The sequence below is a fragment of the Hypanus sabinus genome, chromosome 2, assembly GCF_030144855.1.
Source record: "Hypanus sabinus isolate sHypSab1 chromosome 2, sHypSab1.hap1, whole genome shotgun sequence".
NCBI lineage: Eukaryota > Metazoa > Chordata > Chondrichthyes > Myliobatiformes > Dasyatidae > Hypanus > Hypanus sabinus.
Window position 1 is genome coordinate 118,447,703 of NC_082707.1, and position 25,174 is coordinate 118,472,876.

The window sequence follows — 25,174 nt, forward strand, 5'->3', positions numbered from 1 at the left end:
ACGCACACGATAAAATATTAATAGGTGGAGACTTTAACTTTTGTCTAGACCCAGTTTTAGATAGGTCAACAAAGGTTGTTACAAAACCAAAAGTAGCAAAATTAACTTTATCATTGATGAAAGATTTAAATTTGATTGATATATGGAGAAGAATTAACCCAAGAGAAAGAGATTATTCATTTTATTCAAATAGACATAAAGCTTATTCAAGGATAGATTTTTTTCCTACTATCAGCGAATATTCAAGACAGAGTGAAAAATATGGAATATAAAGCAAGAATATTGTCAGATCATTCCCCCTCGGTAATGACAATGATAATGATGGATAAGGAGGAATCGATTTACAGATGGAGATTTAATTCAATATTATTAAAATGTCAAGATTTTTGTGATTTTATGAAAAAACAGATTCAGTTTTTTTTAGATACAAACTCACATTCAGTTGATGATAAATTTATATCATGGGAAGCGATGAAGGCATATTTGAGAGGCCAGATAATAAGTTATACTTCTAAAATTAAAAAAGGAATATATGGTAGAAATAGATCAATTGGAAAAAGAGATTACAAAATTAGAAAAAGAATCTCAAAGATATATGACAGAAGAAAAACAAAGACAACTTGTTAATAAGAAACTACAATATAATATACTTCAGACATACCGAACAAAAAAGGCAATTATGAAAACTAAACAGAAATATTATGAACTAGGTGAAAGATCACACAAGATTCTTGCTTGGCAGTTAAAAACAGACCAGGCTTCCAAAACGATAAATGCAATTGGAACAAGTGTAAATAAAATTACTCATAAACATTTAGAAATCAATGAAACTTTAAATTTTTTTTATTCTGAACTGTATCAATCAGAATCACAAAATGATATTGTTGAGATAGAAAGGTTTTTATCACAAATAACTCTCCCAAAATTGAATTCGGAAGAACAGAAGGGATTAGATGTGCCTTTTACATTAAAAGAGGTCGAAGAAGCTCTAGGATCACTTCAGAGTAATAAATCTCCAGGAGAAGATGGTTTTCCGCCTGAATTTTACAAAAAGTTTAAAGATTTATTAATTTCTCCTTTTATGGAGTTAATGTACCAAGCGGAAAGAACGCATAAACTTCCAGAATCTTTTTTGACAGCTATTTTAATAGTATCGCCAAAAAAAGACAGATCTTTTAAAGCCAACATCATATGGACCTACTTCTTTGTTGAACACCAACTGTAAAATAATAGCAAAGATTTTATCTAATAAATTATCTAAATACTTACCAAAATTAATACACATGGACCAAACAGGATTTATTAAAAATAGACAATCGGCAGATAATGTCACGGTTACTTAGCATAATTCATTTGGCACAAAAGAGGGAAGAAATGAGTGTGGCAGTTGCTTTAGATGCAGAAAAAGCATTTGATAGATTGGAATCGGATCTTTTATTTTAGGTATTGGAAAAATATGGATTAGGAGTATCTTTTATAAAATGGATTAAAACCTTAAATACTAACCCCAAAGCTAAAGTAGTGACAAATGGCCAAATTTCAACACCATTTCAGTTAACAAGGTCAACTAGACAAGATTGTCCATTATCACCTGCTTTATTTGTGTTGGCGATAGAACCATTAACTGAATTAATTAGAACTGACTCCGATATTATGGGTTTCAGAGTTAATCAGGAGGAATATAAGATTAACTTATTTGCTGATGATGTTCTGATTTATCTAACTAACCCATTGCATTTGTTGCGTAAATTATCTTCTAGATTGGAAGAATATGGGAAAATATCAGGGTACAAAATAAATTGGAATAAAAGTGAAATTCTACCCCTTACTAAAGGAGATTATAGTCAATGTTGATTAGTAACTCAATTTAAATGGCCGATAAATGGTATAAAGTATTTAGGTATAAGAGTTGATAATTTAATTTATATAAATTCTTTATATCATTATTTGCCATTATTGAAAAAAATTCAAGAGGATCTTGATAAAGGGATGATATTACCAATAACATTAGTAGGTAGAGTCAATGCTGTAAAAAATGAATATATTCCCTAGATTACAATACTTATTCCAAACACTACCAATACAATTACCGCAGAAGTTTTTTCAAGAGTTAAATAAATGTGTGAGGAAATTCCTTTGGAAAGGTAAGATGTCAAGAATATCGTTGGAAAAATTGACATGGAAATTTGACCTAGGAGGGTTACAACTTCCAAACTTTAAGAATTATTATAAAGCAGATCAACTTAGACTTATTGCATCTTTTTTTGTTGAAGATAAACCGGCATAGATTAGAATAGAATCAGATAAAATAGGAGAAAATATACCAGAAAATTTTTATATATAAATGGGAATCTAAATGGATATGGGAAAAGAAAGAATCTAAAACATTTGATTGATTTATGGAATAAGATAAATGTTGATGATGAGATAAAGAAATCTTTATTAGCAAAGAGACCTTTAATTCAAAATAAACTTATCCCTTTTACAATGGATAATCAACTTTTATATAACTGGTTTCACAAAGGGATTAGATATATAGGAGACTGTTTTGAAGGAGGTATATTAATGTCATTTGACCAATTAAAGAATAAATATAAAGTATCAAATAACACTCTTTTCTGTTATTTCCAATTAAGGGCTTATTTAAGAGATAAAGTGGGTCAAACAATGTTATTGCCGAAGCCTAATGAAATAGAAACTTTAATTCATAAAGGAAAAATTAAAAAAAATATTTCTATTATGTATAATTTGATTCAAAAACAGGCAATTAAACAAGGAATTCATAAGTCAAGACAAAAATGGGAAACTGATTTGAATATTAAAATTGATGAAACAAGTTGGTCAAGATTATGTCTTGACAGTATGACAAATACAATAAATGTTTGACTAAGATTAGTACAATATAACTTTTTACATCAAATATATATTACACCACAAAAAATAAATAGATTAAACTCAAATTTATCTGATCAATGTTTTCGATGTAATCAAGAAATTGGTACTTTTTTACACTCTACTTGGTCTTGTTTTAAAATTCAACCTTTTTGGACAAGTTTAAGAGTTTTACTGGAACAAATTATTGGAACACAACTTCCACATAATCCAAAATTATTTTTACCAGGCGATATTGAAGGGATAAAATCAAAATCCAAATTGAATAAATATCAGAAAGAATTCATAAAAATTGCATTGGCGGTAGCCAAAAAGGCTATTACAGTTACTTGGAAATCGGATTCATACTTAAGTATAGACCGTTGGAAGAATGAAATTTTTAGCTGCATTCCACTTGAAAAAATTACTTATAATTTAAGAGGTAAATATGAAATATTTCTGAAAATTTGGTGCCCTTATTTACAAAAAAACAGGATTAAATATACAGGTGCTCCAAAGATAAAATTATTGGTTATCTGGGGAAAGAAATAAATATACATATTAAAGCTATTATGAACTCCATGGAGCATGTGGGCAAATCCAGGCATTCTTTCTTTCTTCCTTTCTTTTTTCTTTCTTTTTTCTTCTCTTTTTTCTATAGGGATATGTTAGGGGGGAGGGGGGAAGGGTTGATTATTTTTTTTCTTTCTGTAACCTATTTGAAAATTCAATTAAAATAAATAAATAAACAAACTTCTTTCTCAGTAGTTAGAAGCTAGTAAATGCTGATATGCAGGCAGTCTGGTGATTTTGGTAAACCAAAGACAGAAAATTAAGGTGGAAGTGGAGCCTATTGTTTAGAGGTTGAACTGGTTGTTGACCACAGCAATAAAGAAGTGTAAGTGTGAGTATTTCTGCAAATATCGTACAAGAACTTTATGCAGTTTGAAAGTGTATACTTTCCCCAAGAAGGATGTAAGTGGAAGTGATGCCCTTTAGATTCCTTCGCTCTTGATAAGAAGTCTTGTCCTGTAAGGTTAGATTGTGTTGTGTTGCCTTAAATTAACAGGAGATGAATGAGAGGTACAATACTTGATAGTAAAATGAGAGAGAAAAACATTATTGAAACACAAGATCCTGAGAATGTTTCCTCTGGTTGGACAGTCTAGAGCTAGAGGGCTTGGTCTCAATCTTGAACTGAAGTGAAGGAATTTCTGCACACTGTGCTATAAACCTTTACAATTATAGAGCTGTGGACATGTCGTCAGTTATCAGAATGTAGAATGTACAGGCCATTCAGCCCACAATGTTCTGCTGACCCTTTAACCTACTCTAAGATCAATCTAACTCTTCCCTCCTATTACAGCACTCAATTTTTCTTTCATCCACATGCCTATCTAAGAGATGCTTAAACGTACCCAATATATCTGCCTGTACTACCACTGCTGGTGGTGCACTCCATGCATCCACTATGCCCTGTGTTTAAAAAAAAAACTGCTTCTGATATCCCCCTATATACTTTACTCCAAACGCCTTAATGTTATGCCTCATTGTATTAGCCATTTCAGGCCCTGGAAAGGTAACTAGTTGTTCACTCTCTTGTTGCCTCTTATCATCTCGTACACCTCTATCAAGTCACCTTTCACCCTCCTCCTCTCCAAAAAGAAAAACCTGAGATCATTCAATTTATCCTCATAAGACATGCATCCTGGTAAATCTCCTCTATATCCTCCCTAACGCTTCCACATCCTCCCTGTAATGAGGTGACAAAAACCGAATATGATACAAGTATGGTCAAACCAGAATTTTATAGAACTGCAACATTACCTTTCAGTTCTTGAACTCAGTCCCCCCTCCAATAAAGGCCTACACGCCATTCTCCTTTTTATCAACCCTATCAACTTGCATGGCAACTTTGAGGGATCTATGGACGTGGACGCCAAGATCCTGCTGTTCCTTCACATTGTTAAGGATCCTGCCATTAACCCTGAATTCTGCCTTCATGTTTGAACTTAGAAAGTTAATCACTTCACCCTTTTCTGGATTGAACTTCATCTGCCACTTATCAGCCCAGCTCTGCATGCTGTCAATATCCCATTGTAAACTGTGACAGGACATTTTACACTATCCACAACACCAATCTTCCTGTGACCCGTGAAACTACTAACCCATTCTTTCACTTCCAAGTCATTTATAAATTTCACGAAGAGCAGTGGTCCCCATACAGGTACCAACAGACCACCACTGGTCATTGACCTCCAGGCAGAATATGCTCAATCTACTACTGCCTTCTTTGGGCAAGCCAATTTTGAATCCATGTAACAAAGCTTCCCCGGATCCTATGCCTCTTGAATATCTGAATAAGCCTACCATGGGGATCCTTGACAAATGCCTTATTAAAGTCCATATACACCTCATCCACTACTGTGTCTTCATCAATATTTTGTGTCCTTCCTTAAAAGATTCTATTCGGCTTGTGAGACATGAACAGCTTCTCACAAAGCCGTATTGGCTATTCCTAATGAGATTATACTTTTCCAAACGCTCATAAATGCTTTCTATAACAATCCTGTCCAATAGTTTCCTTACCACTGATGTAAAACACTCTGGTCTATAATTCCCAGGGTTATCCCTATTGCCTTTTTTAAACAAAGACATTTTTCACATTGTCCAATCTTATGGTACTACCCCTGTGGCAAGTGAGGATGCAAAGATCATTGTCAAAGGTGTAGCAATCTTTTCCCTTGCTTCCCTGCGGTATGTCCAGTCTGGCACTGGGAACTTACCTATCCAATTGTTTTTCAAAAGTTCCAGCTCATCCTCTTTCTTAGTGTTGACATGTTTCAGCACATCAGCCTGTTCTGTGCTGACATTCACTGGTGAATACTGAAGCAAAGTATTCATTATGGACCTCTTGTACCTTCTCTGACTCCAAGCACATAATTCCTCTTTTATCCCAAATCAGACCTATCCTCTAGTTATCTTCTTGTTTCCCATGTTCATGTAGAAAGCCTTGAAAGTTTTCATATTTTATTTGTCAAAGCCTTCTCATATCTTCTATCTCTCCTAAGTCTGTTCTTAAATTCTTTCCTGGCTACCTTATAGCTTTCAAAACCCCTGTCTGATCCTTGCTTCCTAAAGTTTACGTATGCTGTTAAGTACTCTAGGCCAGATGTTCCACATCTCTTGTCAACAGTGGTTTTTTCGTACTACCATCCTTTCCTTGCCTCAGTGAGGCAAACCTGTTCAGAACCCCATGCAAGTGCTTCCTAAGTAGCCTCTACATCCTGTTTTGCATGTCCCTGAATTACTTTTATTCAAGTGTGATTGAGGGGTATCGGGACTAGGGAGGAAGATTCAGATTCAAATTTAATCCATGTACATCGAAGTGTACAGTGAACTGTGACGTTTGCATTAATAACCAACTCATTCCAAGATGGGCCTCGCATTCCGGCAACAACACGGCATGTCCACAGTGTTCAGCAGAGCAACACAAACAGCAGCAGCAACAAAGCAAGCTCATTTCCTACGCACACACACAAACAGGCCTCCAGCCCCAGGGAGAGGAAGGTCAACCTTCGGAGCTTCAACCTTCAGTTCTTGGCCCAAATTTGCAGACTTCGGACTTCTGATGATTGTATAAGATGACCCAAAGACCCCCTGGACTCTGGGTACTGATCCCAAAATTCAACGGGTCTTGACTCCAGGACTTGCCTCAACTTTGGGACTCGTGAACTTCTGACCTTGCTAACCTGGGAGGGGTGGGGGGTGGGGGTCACCGGCCCTTGTGACTCCTGTGTATATGGATCTCTGACCCAGGACTCACTAATATGGGGATTGCTGGACTCCTTAGCACTTGCCAACCTGATCTCTGGGATTACTGACCTTTGACTGCGGAGCACTCCGACCCTGCCTCTTCAGTTACTGCCCCGACCTCTAACTTTCTCTCATTTGTTCCCAAGGCCTAACCTGACATCTAACTCACCGGACTGTTTCCAAATCCATCCATAAAATCCCAAAAAATTAACTTGAATTATTAAAAGCTACATAAGTAATTCAGTGATACTGGGATTTTTTTTATATGGAGTAAGTTCTCAGTAAATGACCTTTCATCAGTAGATGATGATTCGGGGTCTTGAGATGATTACCCCTGATCTCACTGACCTACTTTGTTTACAGACTGACCAAAACCTGTTTGTTATGTTCTCATTTGCGTTTTCAATCCCTTCATATTCTGAATCTTTTCACCTCCAACTTAAGAATGTTATGAGCCATCTGAGCTGTCTATGATCCTCGATTTCTATAATCTTGTATCTTCATGCTTTGTCAGCTGAATCTTCATTCTTCTGTCTGTATCACTAGCTGATATAAGTGCAGGTAGTTCTCTGTAAGACATGTTTCCATTATGTATTTAATAGATTAGGGAACACTATTTGCAATGTGGGCTAAAACTGATTAAAAATTCTATAAACTGATTTTGATAAATAAAAGGCAACTAAAGCCTGATTGATCTACTATAACGTTGACTTTCTTAAGGTGCGGGTCTTGGGAAGGTAGCAATCACATTATAGCTTACTACTTGTACCCTGGCTGAGATCAGCTAACTCCGTCCAGATGGCAAGTCTTGTCCTAGTCCTTATGATAAATTGCAGAGGCAGTGCCCAGGAAGAGGCATATTGTTACCGAATGGAGATAAAAATCAATGGATCTGGTTTTCTCATTTTAATTGTGAGAAATCCCCCCTGTTGGAAAATCAGAGGGAAGGTTGTAAAGATGCTGATGAAACAACTAGGTATCAAAATGGGACCTGAAATAATTTTATGTGGTGTTTTTGTGAAACTTATAATGATCCAAGAAATGAGTGTAGAATGATTGAAAGCAAATTCTGGTGGAAATGCAGATGTTTTGTGTTCACTAAAATCTGCATGGATTTCCTTTTTAATTTAAATTTCATGTTACCCAATTGCTTGTTGTGAACTAGCTGGTGTCTGCATGGAGATATGATAAATGCTCAGTTCTCCACCCCACTAAGGAGCAAAGAAGAAATTCCCGAGGTTCATTCTGTAGCCATCTTTTGCCATGGGAATAGAGCAATGAATTAGGAGCAGAAATCAGTTGCTTGGTCCCTTGAGTCTGACCTGCAATTAGCTGATTTGATTTTTAATATCAAATCTGCAAAGCTGTGGGACAATCACAACTGAGTGACCTTCCCTATCATGAAACTACCTCTGTGTGTGAACATTGGATTTCATATCGATACCTTTCCTTGGTGGACTAGCTTTGTTTCAAGGCTAAAGAATATCTTTAAAATGAAATATTCTGCAGGGAGATAGAAAGATACCTTGTCTGCCCACATTCCCGTCTTAAAAACATTAAGAAAATGGGAGCAAGGTAGGTCACTTTGCTCATCAAACAGCTGTAATGTCTGTGCCTCCAATTTACCCCCATTCGCCTAGGGTGAATCGCCATCACCCCGCCAATAGTGCAATACTTTGGTGTAAATACGGTGCATTTACATGCTTGTAACACAAATATCAGACAATACACCAAAGGTGTAAATAATTACAGCTTTATAGATATTTTCTTAGTGATGGGTTAGTAGAAACAGATAACCAAAAGGTGCCAAATCAAACAACACACACAAAATGCTGGTGGAAGGAGAAGCACTGTCGATGTTTCGGGCCGAGACCCTTCTCGACCCAAAACGGCGACAATGCTTCTCCCTGTAGATGCTGCCTGGCCTGCTGTGTTCCACCAGCATTTTGTGTGTGTTGTTTGAATTTCCAGCATCTGCAGATTTCCTCGTGTAGGTGCCAAATCAGCAAGTTTATCAGTTTGTGCACATAATATTTTAATACGTTGGAGCTCACGCCTCCGGTTCCATTCACAACGGCCTTCCGAGCCTCTTGCCACCATCCGAACTGCCGACTTAGCAACTTTGGAAAAACTATCTGGATAAGTACATGGGTAGGAGGAGTTTAGAAGTCTATGGGCCATATGCTGGCAGATGGGTCTAGCTCTCTGGACAACGCAGTTAGCATGGATATGTTGGGCCAAAGGGCCTATTTCCACGCCGTAAGACTCTACGACTCTTATTTCATAAATGTATCCCCATGTTTGAGATTCTTTGTGGAAACATCTTGACATCTACTCTATCATATCAGGAAGGATCTTGTCTATTTCATTAAGATTTTGTATTTTTCTAAACTCCAGAAGAATTTGGATCTAATTTTTTTGGCCACTATGAAAGGATAATCCTTAGCTCAGGAATCAGCCCACTCTCCACTTCTGAGTGTTAAAGGATTTATGTGGTGATTTCTATTCCTTCTCCCTCCCTTTTTCTAAAACTAGAGTCGAGTCCCTGGAAGATGATGTTATCTCGAAAGGGGTGAAATTGATTGTAGTGGATTCAGTTGCGTCAGTCATTCGAAAGGAATTTGACACACAACTTCAGGGTAACCTTTCAGAGCGCAGTAACCTGCTATTGAGCGAAGCAGCTATGCTGAAGTATTTGGCAGAAGAATTCTCCATTCCGGTAAGCCTCGGCTTCTTCCAGAAAAACAAAATGATTATTTGAATTTAAAACAATGCTTGTTAGGCCTGGATTGTTCACTGTGTGGGTTGATGGTTGTCCTTCAGCTTTTGGATGGATGAGCTACAAATGATGATGTGCTGATGGAAACATCCTACCACAGTTTCATACTTGTCCACTCATTGTTCTGCACAGAGGTATTATTACCTTATTGCTCTTGTAAAACATGCCCCCACTTCTCATTTACTATTTCTCATTATATTTGATTTTTAATTCTTGCTGCTATGGGAATTTTAGAATGTTTTTGTTAAGGGCAAAGATTTCTTGTAATAAGTATTTAATCAGAGGAATGTGATGTAATGAATCTGCTTGAATAGTGATGGTAATGATGATCTTGGTGGAGCGCTATTCTGTTGATAATGTAACGGTGATTTTTGCCTCAGTGTTTGCTCCACTCCCCTGCCTGCTTCCTTTCCAGTCTCCCAGTAGATGCAGTAACACTTGACAAGATGAAGTTTGAGCAAGTCATTGAGATTACAACCAGCTACAAATTTAAAACCTCTTGGAATTAAATATTAATCTTTGTAGTGAGCGGTGTATAGTTGCCACAACTAGCTTACATGTACAGTTCCTGGTGCAAACAATGTTAAAAATCAGCTTTCTTTTCAATGTGTTCCAGTTTAACTGGAATAAAGGTTTTATCCATTCATTCTGTCCATTCAATTTAACAATAGACATATGATTTATAATTAATGTTATGTTTTTGAGTGGAACTGACAGGCATTTTCAAACCTTTCAAACCCAGAGAATATAAGAAAATGGTTTAAGAGCTCCATTGCTGTTATGCATTAGTGGAGTTACTGTACAAGCTGGGTGTGAAACTGTGCTGTAATTTGAAATGTACTTGGCATGTTTATAGAGGACGGAGTGCTGCAGACTAACATCTCTTGTTAGAAATGGTTTTAAAGATTGGCATTGGCCATTACAGCAATAAGTTCCTTTTTAATCATTCATGCTGTTGCTTTACTTAAACATGAATGGGATTTGATGTGAGGTACCAGTAGAAAAACATCAGATAGAATTTCTTGTTTTTTGTTCATTGGGGTGTATTAATTGCTTTACCAAATACAATATGCAAAGTTTGTGATTGTTTACACACTCTCAAACAAGTGACTTTTTAGAATTTTTAAAGCTTTCTTTTGTATAACCTTTGATTTCTTTCAATCCCTTTTTCACCTGTGTTTTTATTGTATTCTTTTAGAAACCTAGAAAACCTACAGCACAATACAGGCCCTTCATCCCACAAAGCTGTGCTGAACCTGTCCTTACCTGAGAAATTACCTAGGGTTACCCATAGCCCTCTATTTTTCTGAGCTCCATATACCTTTTCAGGAGAGTCTTAAAAGATCCTATCCTTTCCACCTACACCACCGTCGCCAGCAGCCCATTCCACACACTCACCACTCTTTGCGTTTTAAAAAAACTTACCCCAACATCTCCTCTGTACCTACTTCCAAGCACATTAAAACTGTGCCCTCTTGGCTGGCCATTTCACCCCTGGGAAAAAGCTTCTGACTATCCACACGATCAATGCTTCTTATCATCTTATATACCTCTATCAGGTCACCTCTCATCCTCTGTCACTGGAAGGAAAGAAGGCCGAGTTCACTCAACCTATTCTCATAAGGCAGAGAATCTCATGATAATCTCTCCATGAATGAGTACACCCAATGGGTGTGAGATTGCTCAACAATTCACAGGCATATTTTGGAAGCTACAGTGCTGCATCCAGGCAAATTCTGCATGCTTAGCTGTGGCAGGAATTTTATTGTTGAGAGAGAATATTCCTATCAGCTTTTGGCAGTTTTAAAGTTTATCAGTTAATCATTACTAGAATTTATTTTTATTTCAGGACTGATTGAGGCAAAAAGTAAAGGATTCAAATCTGCCTTTAGATTTGGACTGGAGAGTGGAGCTTTGGCTCTGGGTTCTGGAACATGCAGAATGAAACCTCTAACCAGTGGTTACAGCTGTGTAGGATGATAACATTGTAGCCTGCCAGACTATTAATCAGCCTATGATTCCTTCCACTACTTCATACTCATCTTGGGGGTATTAAGCGGAAAGTACAAAAAATACAGTGTTATCACTAACTTGCCAGACTGCTAATTGGCTTGAGAAAGTATCCACTACTTCATTCACACTATATAGAGGAAAACTGGGAGTATACAAAGGAACCATTTCGGCACATAGAAATCATGCTATCTGCTGGAAGAACTCAGTGGGTTGAGCGGCTTTGGTGGGAGGAAAGAAATCATCACTGTTTCAGGCCGAAACCCAGCATTAGGATTGAAAGTAAGAGGCAAGGTGGCTGGCATAGAGTGAGGGAAAATGAGTTAGGATGCTGAGGTGAGTGCTGGACTGTCAGTTGTAAGGTGGAGGGGGTGAGTTGGAAGACTGTGCCAGGTGAATGATAGATGGAGACAGAGAAAGAGAGAGGAAAAGAAATTAACAATAGCTGGAGCAAGGTAAGGGAAAGGGAGTGTGAAGGTGGGATGCAGCTTCTGGAGGGAGTTAAATGGAAGCACTAGTTATTCTGGTGGGTTCTGATATGTAAGAGAAGGAACTATTAGAGAAGAAGGGAGAGGTGAGCACCAGTTGGAGCCAGATTGGAGGAGTGCAAGTGGTGGGGAGCAGGATCCTTTGTGTGAAGTTGATGGATGGAGGAAGGGGAAGGGGAAGGGACAAAGATGGGTGATGTGAGGCTGGGTGGAGGATGGGAAGCGGGTCAACAGATTGCGAACTGGAGGATCATTGGGGGAAAAGGGGGAAGATAAAAGGTGGGTGGAATTTATCTAATATAGGAAATCTCAACATTCATGCCATTGGGTTGCATGAATGTAAGGTGTTGAGTTGGGCTTCATCCTGGTGGTGGGAAAGGCCAAGGTCATTGTGGGAATAGAGAGGGGAAATGGTCTGCAACTGGAACTTGGGATGGCCATTGCAGACTGAGCGCAGGCGTTCTGCAAAACAGCACCAAATACGCAACAGGCAAGGTTGTAGAAAATGCATGTGAACATTTGCCTCATGTGTAAGTACTGTTTTGGTCCCTGGATGGTGCCAAAGTGGGGAGGTGTAAGACAAGTGTTGCATCTATTGCAAGGGCAGGGGGAAGAGCCGGGGTAAGGTGGGGGGGGGGGAATGGGTGTGAAGGGATGAGCGGATCAAGAGACACAGAGGGAGTAATCCCTGTCGAAGTTGGAAAGAGGTGGGGAGGAGAAGATTTTGTTGGTGGTGAGATCAGATTGCTGCTGGCAGAAATGATAAAATTTGGTGTTAGATTCTGATATTTGAATCCAAGTTTCTTTCAGAAGTCACAAAAGAGGTACAAAACTTTTTGCTTCAAGATCATTTTATTCAGCTTTAATTAAACAAAGGAAACAGGATCAGGAACTAGTAGCAGAAGGCTTCAAGACAAGAGACTAAGTTGTGAAGAAGATGGAGTTGTTTTGTGTTTAGCTATTTTATACCAACAGATAAGGCAAATTCCATTCATACTTATCTATAAAAATGAGTTAACCAATTAGAAAGTAACTATTCAAATAATGCTGTACAAAGAAGCTTCCAGAGCTTTCCAGAATTATACTTTGTATAACCACTGGAGGCATATTAAATTTCCACATGCATATACTACAAGTTACTGTACTTAATATACAAGCAGATAATTGTTAAGCTACAAAGAAAATAACAATTAAACAGTTAATTTATGAATTAAACAGTCAGATGGTAATCATGAATATGGAGGCTCCTGGGGTGGAAGGTAAGGACAAGGGAAACACAATGTCACTTCTGTCTGGGAAGAAAACTGTGAGAGTGGAAGTACGAGAAACAGGTAATGCAAGATTGGGTTCCATCAACCACAGAAGAAGGGAAGCCATGCTTCCTGAAAAAGGAGGACATTTCAGATGTCCCACAACAGAAAGCCTCATCTTGAGAGCAGATGTGGCAGGCATAGTGGAACTGGAAGAAAGGAATGGTGTCCTAACTAGAGACAGGATGTGAAGAGGTGTAGTTGAAGTAACTGGGAGTTGGTGGGTTTGTAGAAAAATAACAGTTTGTCTCCTGAGATGGAGACAGCGAGATCTAGAAAAGGAAGGGAACTGTCAGAAATGATCCATATGAGTTTGAGAGCAGAATGGAAGGTGGTGATGGAAGTGATTAAAATTGAGTTCTGCACATGTGCAAAAGGAACACCAGTGTAACATCAATGTAATGACGGAAGTTTTTGAGTGGTGCAGAGAAGGGTTGGAACATACAAACCATTTTCCAGAATTGGATAGAGGATACCTGTGTATGTACAACAGGACATTTTGTTGAATTGATCTTTTTTTCCCCTTGGAGCACTGTGGTGCATTTCACCTCTCCTTTTTGAGGTCCTAGAACCCTGCACTGACTAGGGCTTAAATCTGGGAGACTTTGTAGAAGGTTTTGCACAATTCTTCATTGAGTGATATCTTTACCCATTGTCAAAGTTATTCCAGAACCTGGAGCAGAGCATGTGGCTGTAACATTTTGAGATTCTGTTGATTAATTGTGTGAGTTTTTCTAGTGTGAAACTCCACAAATTATTGCCTTGTATTTGGAGGGAGTAAAATAGACTAGGAAATTATTATCATTGACAGCTCATGTACTGCCAGTTATTTTGAAGCTTTAAAATGTTTTTGTCTCTTTTTTGTTTTAATCACCTTCCCAGCTTATAACATTTTCTCCAACTCTTGCTTATAGCTTGCTTGATTTCTGTATTTTCCTCATTTAGATAAGTTGCCTTTTGTCTTTGTGTGTGACTGTATCTACCAGAGTTTGTTTGTCTGTCCGTTCTGTTTTATTTTTGTCTGGCACTGTTTTCTCTATCAGTGATCCTCATCTATTATTCTTTCTCTCTTGATGCTTGTGCATTCATTCATTGTTTTTATTTGCCCAAAAAATGTTAAAGGAAGTGTAAGAAGCTCCTCCCTTTTCCCTTTGCTTTTCACTGTATTCTTATTTTTTTATTACTGTAGATTTTTTAAAACTCACTTCCAGTTTTTTAAAATTGTTTAACCATGCAGTGGCTCATTTCAGTCACTGGATGGTAATGTTGAGCTGTTTGTTTTTACTCATGACCCATTTATCCGAAGGAAATTTGGGAGTGGAATGGTCAAGGGAACACAGAACTTGGGATATATCACTTAAGTGGAGTTGCAAATTTATGCTGTGGGTGTTTTCTATGTCTTGAGAGCCACTTCCTGGTGAAGGTGGACATGAAGGATAAATTTCATCATGCTTTTTAGCATGCCAGCATCAACGTTGTGGGCAGGGGGTTGGATACCATCGTCAATTTGGAACAGGGAAGGCCTGCAACGGGATATCACACATGTACACAATGGATGTGCCGTCCAAAATGGGCTTTCGGGAGAGGATCCAACTGTCTGACTCATACTTGTATGCAGTCCAAATCAGTGGGTGGGAAACAGATAGTTACTCCATAACGTCTAGTCTTTGCAGGATTGTCCACTCTAACATGTCTTATTTGTGTGTTGCATAGAACTCTTTGACAAATCCACCAGGAAGGTTGAAAGCATAAGAGGGATGACATTACCAAGCAGTGGAAGTATCCAGGTCAAAACCTCCCTCTGCATGGAAGTCATTATTGTTTTCCGTTCTGATCCAGCATCTGTGACTGGTTTGCGTTGACATTAGATGCCAGAGTTAAACTGCAGGGAGAGCGAAACCATGCTCTGGCAGTTGTCCTATCCAGTTCACCATCCCCTTTGACGATAGATCTGAGTACTTGAAGATGCTAAGGATCAGGTTAGGAGGGGCTGAGATGTGTCACAAGAATTGATTTGAGCAGAAAGGAATGGTTAAACAAAAATTGGGACTGTGGGAATAATGCTTCCTCTCAATATCTGGGAAGAACCTGTTTATCGGGGCAAAATGCTTTTGGTGCTATTGTACTTGGTGCAGGTGTGTCCTGTCCTAATCCTCTCCCCAGGCTGTCACGTTTCTCTGTGGATCCATTTAATTGGATGGGTCAGGATGTGTAAATCCTGGACGACATGGTCAAAAACATACTCAATACCCAGCTCAGCCTAATGTCTGCACCAAGTTGTGCTTGGGACCAAAAATGTCAATGTCAGCAGGTGCTGAGATTCAACTTGTCCATTGTGTTTGAAGGGTGGTTCTGGCTCCATTGTTCCAGATCAATGTTCAATGTTCTAGTCAGTTGGACATTACCTCACCTCCTGTCCTTTGTGGCAAAGTTCTTCTAGGCAAACATCCTTGTGGACCGCAAGTTCATCAGGCAGACGCCAACGCAGAGTATCTTGCAAATGTTGTGTGACGAGGATATGATAGATACTGTAGGGTGGTTCCTTGAGCATTCTATTCAAATCCTATGGCAAAGTCTCTCATTGCCAGAATTTGCCAAAACGTACAAAGACCTCACTTGGCTGGCAGTGACTGAGGCTCTTCTGGTCAGGTCTTTTGGTATGTTTGGAATATTACTTCCAATGAATGCTACCTTTGGTGTGACTGCACTGAGGAGGAGCCAGCTTTGCTAAAGGGACAGAGAGAGAATCAAAGGTCTTTGTCATGATTCATCCTGAGCTTTTGGTGGCAGAGAACTGTCTGATCTGCTGGCTGTTCCTGAGGACACACTACATGTTAAGTGCTGCTGGAAGATAAGCTCAGTGAAAGTCTTTTGGAATCTTTTCGGTCTTCAGCACAGAGAGAGGTCCTTAAGGGAATGCTGCTGAATGACCATTTAAGGCTGCTGGATAATGTGATGAGGGGCATACTGAAGCTTGCTGCAGTCAACACAAAGACTTTATGGAGAAAGACCGCATTCTGGGGCCCTTCTGCTGCTGCATATTGATGGTTTTGAGTGCATTGGAGAAGTCCCTTAAGCAATGGAAAGGTGCATCACTGCAGGGGATCATATGGTAATGGTGCTATGGAGGAAATAATATGCCAACTTCACTGGATGTATTGACCAAATGACAAAGAATGTACAGCGCTTTACACAGTTTATTCCTTAGTATTTTTTTATATAAATAAAGTTTAATTTTTAAGTCAAAAAAGCATGGGAGTGAATGGACAACTTTGGTGTGATCTTCAAGGTGTATTAGCTTTTGGCATCTAGTTAGCCAAGTTATTTTGTGATGATAGTTTGTGGGTGGACCTTCTATACTGTAATTTCACATATCAAACAAAAATTCCTTTATGCCATAGCATTCAAAAGCCGTTCTTACTCTTTAACTTGACTGCTTATTTGTATATGCAGCTCATATCATGTTCGAGGCTACAGAGCAACCGTGACCATACTGTAGCTGATAACACATAAAGATGACCTCAGTCCTGACTTCTGCCAATGTCAACTATGAGCTAGTAGCCTGGATTACGACTAGTTTTCTGGTACCAGTAGAACTAATTTCAAATAGTAAACAAATTGATTTTCTTAATCTTTGGTACTAGGAGATCAGGTTTTATGAATTTAAAAGTCAAAATTATGATTTTTATTTGTTTCAGGACCTCAGTTTAATTATGTGGAATTTGCAGATGATTTTAAGGGTAAATCTTCCATGTTGCATTAGAGATTTACAACTGTTTCTGTAATAGTCAATCTCCCTCAACCACTTTACTCCCGTTGAGCGCAGGATCTGCTTCATTAACTCAATTTGCAAGTTCAAATGAACAAGTTCATGGCTATCTGTAAAGAGCAAATTAAACTTCCCCCAACCTCTAAAACCACACTCTGGATGCAAGCTTAACCAGGAAGGCTTGCTCTGTTTAAGCTGCCCATATTTTAATTTCTGTCCAATCCTAGTTCCCAATAACCAGTGCAAGTAAACAACCTTCTATCATCTTGAAACTTTTCAGTTTTCAGTTTCCGCCCTTCAGGTTCTCTTTCCCTTCAAAATGTACCTATGCATGGCTTCTCTCCACTGTAACTGTGCACAAAGCTTCTTGCATTTCCTGAGCAACACACACAAAATGCTGGAGGAACTTAGCAGGTCAGACAGCATCTATGGGAATGAATAAACGGTTGATGTTTTGGGTCGAGACCTTTCATCTAGTATTTCCCCCTGTCTTTGTCCTTGCAAACAATTAGCATCACTAATATCATTCCTTTCAATTGATTTTTTTTTACTTATAGCTTCCTTCGCTTTCCCACTGAATTCATGATATTACAACTTGACTAAAAAGATTACAATCAATCATAAATAACATTCAATAACTGTCACTGAAAGCATGGTACACAATCCCTTCTTGATCTCTCTGCTGCCTGTATAGATGGCAAGCAAATTCAAGGTTTTTATTTTACCTTGGTACATGTGACAATAATAGATTAATTTACTAATTTGATAGGTTTACCACACTATCCTCTTCTTGCACTTCTGCTCCATTGTACTATTTGCTGCCACTGATCTTCACTTCCAGTTTTATTTATACATTTGCAGCCAAAGTATCTGCAACTTGGATGAAGGAAACTGATGAGGTAAATACAAGGGAAAATGTTTACTCATGTTGTGGGGCTATAGGCAGAGAAAAGATGATTAAAACTTTAAAGCTATGTATTCCATGATCTCTTATCAAATATAAGAATTGTATTATTTTTGTCAGCCAGCTGTATTAACACAAATGGCAAATGGCAGTATGTAGTGTTAGGTCACAGATCAGTTGTAGTCAAATTTAATGGTGAAGTAGGGCTACTGGTGCTTACTCCTGTTCCTTGTGCACAATGCTGTTCATTTAAGGTCAGCTTCCATGCACTATGGTGGCATTCAGTTGCATTACTCCATGTACCTCAACACATTCCACTGCCTTCATTTCCACTCTGTTGTTATTGAGCCATTGAGTCAAACAAGCCCTTCAGCCCATCAAGTCTGTGATGACCATTAAATGCCCGTTGATATAAATCACATTTTTTTACCACATTCCCTTTAACTATCCCCAGATTCCATCACTTCACCAACTCACTAGGGGCAATTTATGGTGGCTAATTAACCTGCCAACTTACCTGCAAACTGAAGCACCAGAAAGAAATCCATTCATTCACAGGGAGAATGTGCAAACTCCACACAGCATTGAAGGTGAAGATTAAACCTGGGTCACTGGAGTTGTGAGGTACCAGATTGGGAAACTTTCCCTCTATAAATCTGTGGGTTCTGGCCATCTTTTGTGGATAAGTTGTAATTTGTTCTTGCCAATCACTGGGGAGCATCATTTTCAACCCTTGCTGAAAACTCTTATGAAATCTTACTGTTCAGTAATTTATTCACAGTTGAACTGGTTTGCAATCTGGACATTCAGATGGACTCTAATATAATAAGATGGACGCTTGATCTCAGAATCTACTTTGTTATAGGCTTTGCATCTTATTGTGTGCCTGCACTGCACTTTCTCTGTAACTTAACACTTTATTCTGCACTCTGTTATTTTTTTACCTCAATGCTCTATGTAATGAATTGATCTGTTTCGATGGTAAGCAAGAAAAAAAAATTCACTGCACCTCAATACATATGACAATAATAGAACCAATTTACCAGTTTGATTCATCCAAAGCTCAGGGCTTTTATACTCTACATATCACAATCATAGCCCACTTCAAAGTTCATGCTCTTTTTAACCTGAGTTGAGTTTCGGTCTTCTGTCCTTGCAGTCTGTAAGACTGACAACTTCCATCTCTTTTCACAGTGCCTGATTGTGTGCCTCTTGGCTGACCTACTATTCAAACACTTCTTTCCCTTGTTACCTCTGAACTCGTAACTACTAATGGCTGACCTCACTAGTTTAATGCTGTTGTACATAAAGCAGCACAGGACGGGGTGGGAGCAGCCCCTTTGGTCTAATTGAACTAATAATGTCTAATTAAACAGATCTCTTCTGGCGGGGTATGGTCCATATTCTCCATTCTTTGCATATTCATGCATCAGTTTAAGAACCTCTTAAACACCTCTATTGTTTATGCCTTCACCGTCACCCCTGGCAGTGCATTCTAGGCACTGAGCACTGTGTTTTAACAAAAAACTTGCCCACACATCTCACTGAACCTTTTCCCCTTTTGCATGTTCACTAGTATCGGACACCTCAACTCTGGGAAAATGACACGAGCTGCCTACTCTATGCTGTTTACTTTACTTTATAATCTTGGATTCAACCAGAGGAATGTTCTAAATATAACTGCTTAAAACAAGTCCTGCTCATCATTCATCTCCACTTAAATTCTACCTTGAATTTAAAACCCTCATGCTCGATTTGACATCACTAAGTACTTCCCACTTCAAGCTGATCTCTAATCTCGCTGGTCCTGTAATGCCCTTGAATTAATACACCAGGCCTTAGGAAGGAAAGATGAAAGGGTACATAGGAGGGAAAGGTTAGATTGATTGTGGAGTAGGTTAAAAGGTCAACATAACATGGTGTGCCAAAGGGCCTGTACTATGCTGTACTGTTCTATGTTCTGCAGCTGGTAGAAAGAAAGATAGTTGTGGATTCTGGAACCTAGAATAGTGGGCAAATTTTGGAAAAATGAAATAGGGTCCATCATTTCTCGATGTGGTCCAGGTGGATCAACCAACATATGGCTAAATACGTTATTTTTTCAGCTACTTAAATAGTGACGCTGCATATGTTCAGTATGGTTAAGAAGGCCTATGGGATGCTGGCCTCCATTAATTGTGGGATTGAATGTGGGAGCAGAGAGGTTTTGTTTCAAATTTATAACCGTGGTCAAATTTTGGCAGGAATACTGCATGCATTTCTGATCACCAAACTAAAAAGGTGTGATAGTGCCAGAGATGGGTCAGGGTAAGTTCACCAGGATTTTGCATGGATGGAGTAATTCATTTATGTGAAGTGACTTTATCTGTTTTCCATTGAGTGGAGGAAGTTACAAGGCCACATCATTGAGGTATATAAAATTTATGAAGGCTGTAAATAGAGTAGACTGGTGAAACTATTCCTGACATCTAGGGTAGATAAAACCAGAGGGCATAGACCTTGGGGAAATGGGAAGAGAATTAGAGGGGATCTGATGGGGACCTTTTTCCGCTCAGAGAGTGGAAAGTACCTGGTATACACTATCCGAGAGGGTGATAGAAGCAGACTAGATGACAGCATTTAATTTGTGTCCAGATGTGTGGATAATTTCCCAGGAATAAAGGCCACAGGACGTGCTGGAAGATGGGATTAATATGGATGGGCCGAGTGGCTTGTTTACATGCTGTATGACCCAGTCTCTGATTTTGAGATGCACTTTGCAAGACTATTTAGAGTTGGGAAGAAAGCAAGTTAAGCCACAAGACAGGGCAAGGAGGAGGAAGAGTTGATTTATTTGAGTAAAGGACATGAAAGACAAAGGAATGGCTGAGAAGATTGATAGTTCCCCCCCCCCACCCCCATGATAGTATTCGACTTGTTGAGTTCCTTCAGCAGATTGTTTGCTTCTCCATATTCCACTATCTGCAGTCTCTTGTGTCTCCTGTTGAGAAGATAGTCTGCCAAAATATTGTATTCCAGTGAAGATGAAGGTTCAGGAAAATAAACAAGAAGTCTGGAAAATGGAATTTGGCTCAGGAATTGGTGGAGAAGTTTGGGGAGGAATGTACAGTCAGATTAAAGAAATATTAATGAAAAGGGAGCAGAATGGGAGAACTGTTATGAGACAGGGTCCAGGCAATTGAAATTTGGACATAACTAACTTTCTGCATGCTGAGTATATTCAGGCTGCTGGCTGATACTTTCTTTAAGGAAGCTACAGAATGAAAACTTGTGTAAACTTGTAAATTTCTTTGCCGTTCCAATTAAACAGTTAATGTCAGCCAAGTACAACCTTTTGAAAAGGGAGGTGACATGCTGTGTAATTTTTTTTATTTTAAAAAATTGTTTGTATTATGAGTTGGTGCTTAACCAGTTCTGACATGATTTCCTTCCTCTTTGGTGCTTTGATATGTAACCACAGGCACGTAAAGAACACATGTAATGAACACAATAGACTGTTCTGATTTATATTGTAAAGACATTTATTATATTTGAACTGAAGGTCCTATGCCCCAGACACTGCTATAAACGAGTTAGGTCCTAGTCAGTTTAGATATTGGAAAATTTTGATTCGTGTGGGTAATGTGAGATTATGTTAAATGCATATAGAGCTCTGCTTGTGTTTGAGTGGCTGCATTTGTTTGCCACAGGGCTGAGCTGCTTATTTTAATTGTTACCATGTCAATTCATTTTGCCTATCACACTGTAACCTCTGGGTGCATTTGTACTCCATGAGTTTAGGCACCAGTTCCATCCAGTGAACCTTTGTTCAGATTGTGGTTTGGAATGCTAGCCAGACTGATCTGTGCATTTTTCCTCTTGGCACTTTTCACCAGTGTTTGCCTAGTTTGCAGATTGGCTGTGGTGCTCATGCACACAATGGGCAAAGCCAACTTTATACCACAGATATAACATTGAAACATTGATGTATTACTAGGCTGCGACCCCAACTAAAAATTATCCTAGCTACGCAAGAATATTTTTAAAATTTGAATTAGAGCCTGAAACACCCCTCTGAAGTAATCGCCAGAACTTCATTGTGAATCGTTTTAGTCGTGGAAATGCTAAGACAAAGTGGCAGCAGCTTCTGCCATTTTGTATAAAGTTTACTGTTTGTCAGATCTGAGCTGAAGTCCAAGGTTAGTGAGAGAATGTAGATATTGTCCAGAAATTAGGTTAAAGAATATGAAGTTTTTATGCAGTGCCCAATCTGGTTTTGATGTTTCAATAAATTTTTTTTGAAAATTGTGGGTCAGACAAGTTGGCTAATACCATTGAGTCAGAAAGAACGGAACCAGACTCTTCAACCCAGCTGGCCCATGCTGATCAAAATTCCAATCTAAGCCAGTGTAGCACTCACAAAATGCTGCAGGAGCTCAGCAGGTCAGGCAGCATATGTGGAGAGGAATAAAGAGTTTTATTTACCACGGAACCCCTTCATCAGGACTGAAAAGGAAGGAGGAAGAAGCCCGAATAAGAAGGTGGGGGAATACAAGCTGGAAGTTGATAGGAGAAGCCAAGTAAAGGGAAGGTAGTTGGGTGGGGTGTGGAGGTATGAAGTGAGAAGCTGGGAGGTGATAGGTAGAAAATGTAAAAGGCTGAAGGATCCTGATAGGAGAGGTGGATCATGGGAGAAATGAAAGGAGGAGGGGCACCAGAGGGAGTTTAAGATATTCCTGGTGGCCTGCATTTGGACAATATTCCTCTAAACCTTTCATATACATCTATCTGTCCAAGTATTTTTTAAATGTTGCAAATGTACTGCCTCAACCACCTTCTGCACAATGGTTCTCCACATGGCTTTAGACCACCTGGACAACACAAACAGCTACGTCAGGATGCTGTTCATCAACTATAGCTCAGCATTTAATACCATCATTCTCAGAATCCTGATTGAGAAGTTGCAGAACTTGGGCCTCAGTACCTCCCTCTGCAATTGGATCCTCGACTTCCTAACTGGAAGACCACAATCTGTGCGGATTGGTGATAACATATCCTCCTTGCTGACGATCAACACTAGCGCACCTCGGGTGTGTGCTTAGCCCACTGCTCTACTCTCTATATACATATGACTGTGTGGCTAGGCAGAGCTCAAATACCATTTATAAATTTGCTGACGATACAACCTTTGTTGGTTGAATCTCAGGTGGAGACGAGAGGGTGTCCAGGAGTGAGATATGCTAAATAGTGGAGTGGTGCCCCAGCAACAACCTGGCACAACGTCAGAAAGATGAAACTGATTGTAGACTTCAGGAAGGGTAAGATGAAGGAACACATAGCAAATCAGAAGTGGAGAGAGTGAGCAGCTTCAAGTTCTTGAGTGTGAAGATCTCTGAGGATCTAACCTGGTCCCAACATATCGATGTAGTTATAAAGAAGGCAAGATAATGACTATATTAGGAGTTTGAAGAGATTTGGCATGTCAACGAATATACTCAGAAACTTTTATGGTTGTACAGTGGAGAGCATTCTGACAGGCTGCATCACTGTCTGGTATGGAGGGGGGGGTGTTGCTACTGCACAGGACTGAAAGAAGGCTGCAGAAGGTTATAAATCTGGTCAGTTCCATCTTGGGTACTAGCCTACAAAGTACCCAGGACATCTTTAGGGAGCGGTGTCTCAGAAAGGCAGTGTCCATTATTAAAGACCTCCAGCACCCTTTTCTCACTGTTACCATCAGGTAGGAGGTACAGAAGCCTGAAGGCACACACTCAACGATTCAGGAATAGCTTCTTCCCTTCTGCCGTTGATTCCTAAATGGACATTGAATCTTTGGACACTACCTCACTTTTTTTAATGTACAGTGTTTCTGTTTTTGCATGTTTTAATCTATTCAATATATGTAATTGATTTATTTGTTTATTTTATTTAATATTTTTTGCTCGTTGTTAGATAATGTATTGCATTGGACTGCTGCTGCTAAGTTAACAAATTTCACCTCACATGCCAGTGATAATAAACCTGATTCTGATTCCAGCAGCTCTTTATACTGTATATGCTGACCACGCTCTGAGTGAAAAAGTTGCCCCTCAGGTTCCTATTAAACACCCTTTTCATCTCAACCTATATCCTGATTCACCATCCAGAGAGAAAAAAACTGTCCACATTCACCCAAATCTTGTTGTTTTGTCTGCTGCTTTGGCCATGAGGCTCATCCGTGGAGGTCTTTGGGAATCCTGTTGCTGTGTGAGCCTTCTTGAGCGGATACCAGGCAGTGCTGGGAACCCTTCTTGGATGATCCCCTCTGAGATGAACATTCTCAATTTTGCTCATCTCCAGGTAACTGATTCTTATCCCAATTCAGCTATGTATTGATTGTTCCTGGTGCCATTCACTCTTGCCAGACTGAACTGCCTTGCTTGTGAGCTCCACCTTGAAGAAAAAAGCCTTAAGGAGTACAACACATTGCCGTGCTATTAAACTTTTGTCTAACAACTCCTCCAGAAAGAATGTTCAGCTCTCTGAGTTGACTGAGTTAGCCACTTTTTAGAGGCATTAACCAATTTGTAGTCAACTGGGTTCAGACTTAAAATCTTAAGGAAAGGAGAGGGGAACTTGCCTTCAGCCACTTTATAGAACATTAAACTAGAGGAGTTATGACTCAATAATCATTTCCCCAGAAAAAATTCAAAGTGAATGGAGGTGTCTACAAAAGTTGATTTAGGAAAATCTGATTTAATAATTGCTTATGTAGAGTGCTGGAAATATGGCATTTTACAACCCTGAAATAGACTTGTACCAATTTACAAGAGCATATTTCTAATGGAAAGAGTTTAAAAGCTTGAATTCACACATTTGTAGTTGTTTCAAATTGAATTTGCCATCGTAGCTTTGGCAAATGAGCTAAAAAAGCATTTCTGTGAAAAAGGAGAAGTCTAATAGAAGCCATTACTTATTTTTGGAGTTTGTACATTAAAGGTGTCATATAATAGTAAAGTATTAAACACATGGTGAGTTGTCAGAATTTGGATGTATTTCAAATTTACTTCACTTTCTGAGGTTGTTGCTCCAAAAACTGCTGCAAGCAAGTTAGAAGGAGTGCTTATACTACCATAAGAGTTACCCCCATAGCATCTACTGGAGAAGCCTGCAAACAAAAAATAAGCAGTGTACACAGTCAGAAACTTTTGAATAGTTTAATAAGGGAAATGCATTTTCTTTGGAGCAATGCATCTTGACTTGCAAATC

General features: G+C 39.0%; 1 protein-coding gene across 6 annotated transcripts in view; it reads left to right on the forward strand.

Moving 5' to 3' along the window:
- Positions 1 to 25,174, forward strand: part of rad51b (RAD51 paralog B) — a 562,125-nt gene that overhangs the window by 23,949 nt on the left and 513,002 nt on the right. For all 6 annotated transcript variants that reach the window (XM_059953396.1, XM_059953406.1, XM_059953376.1 and 3 more), the window contains exon 7: positions 9,223 to 9,406. In XM_059953396.1, the coding sequence (XP_059809379.1) occupies positions 9,223 to 9,406 (184 nt within the window). The remainder of the gene's footprint in view (positions 1 to 9,222; positions 9,407 to 25,174) is intronic.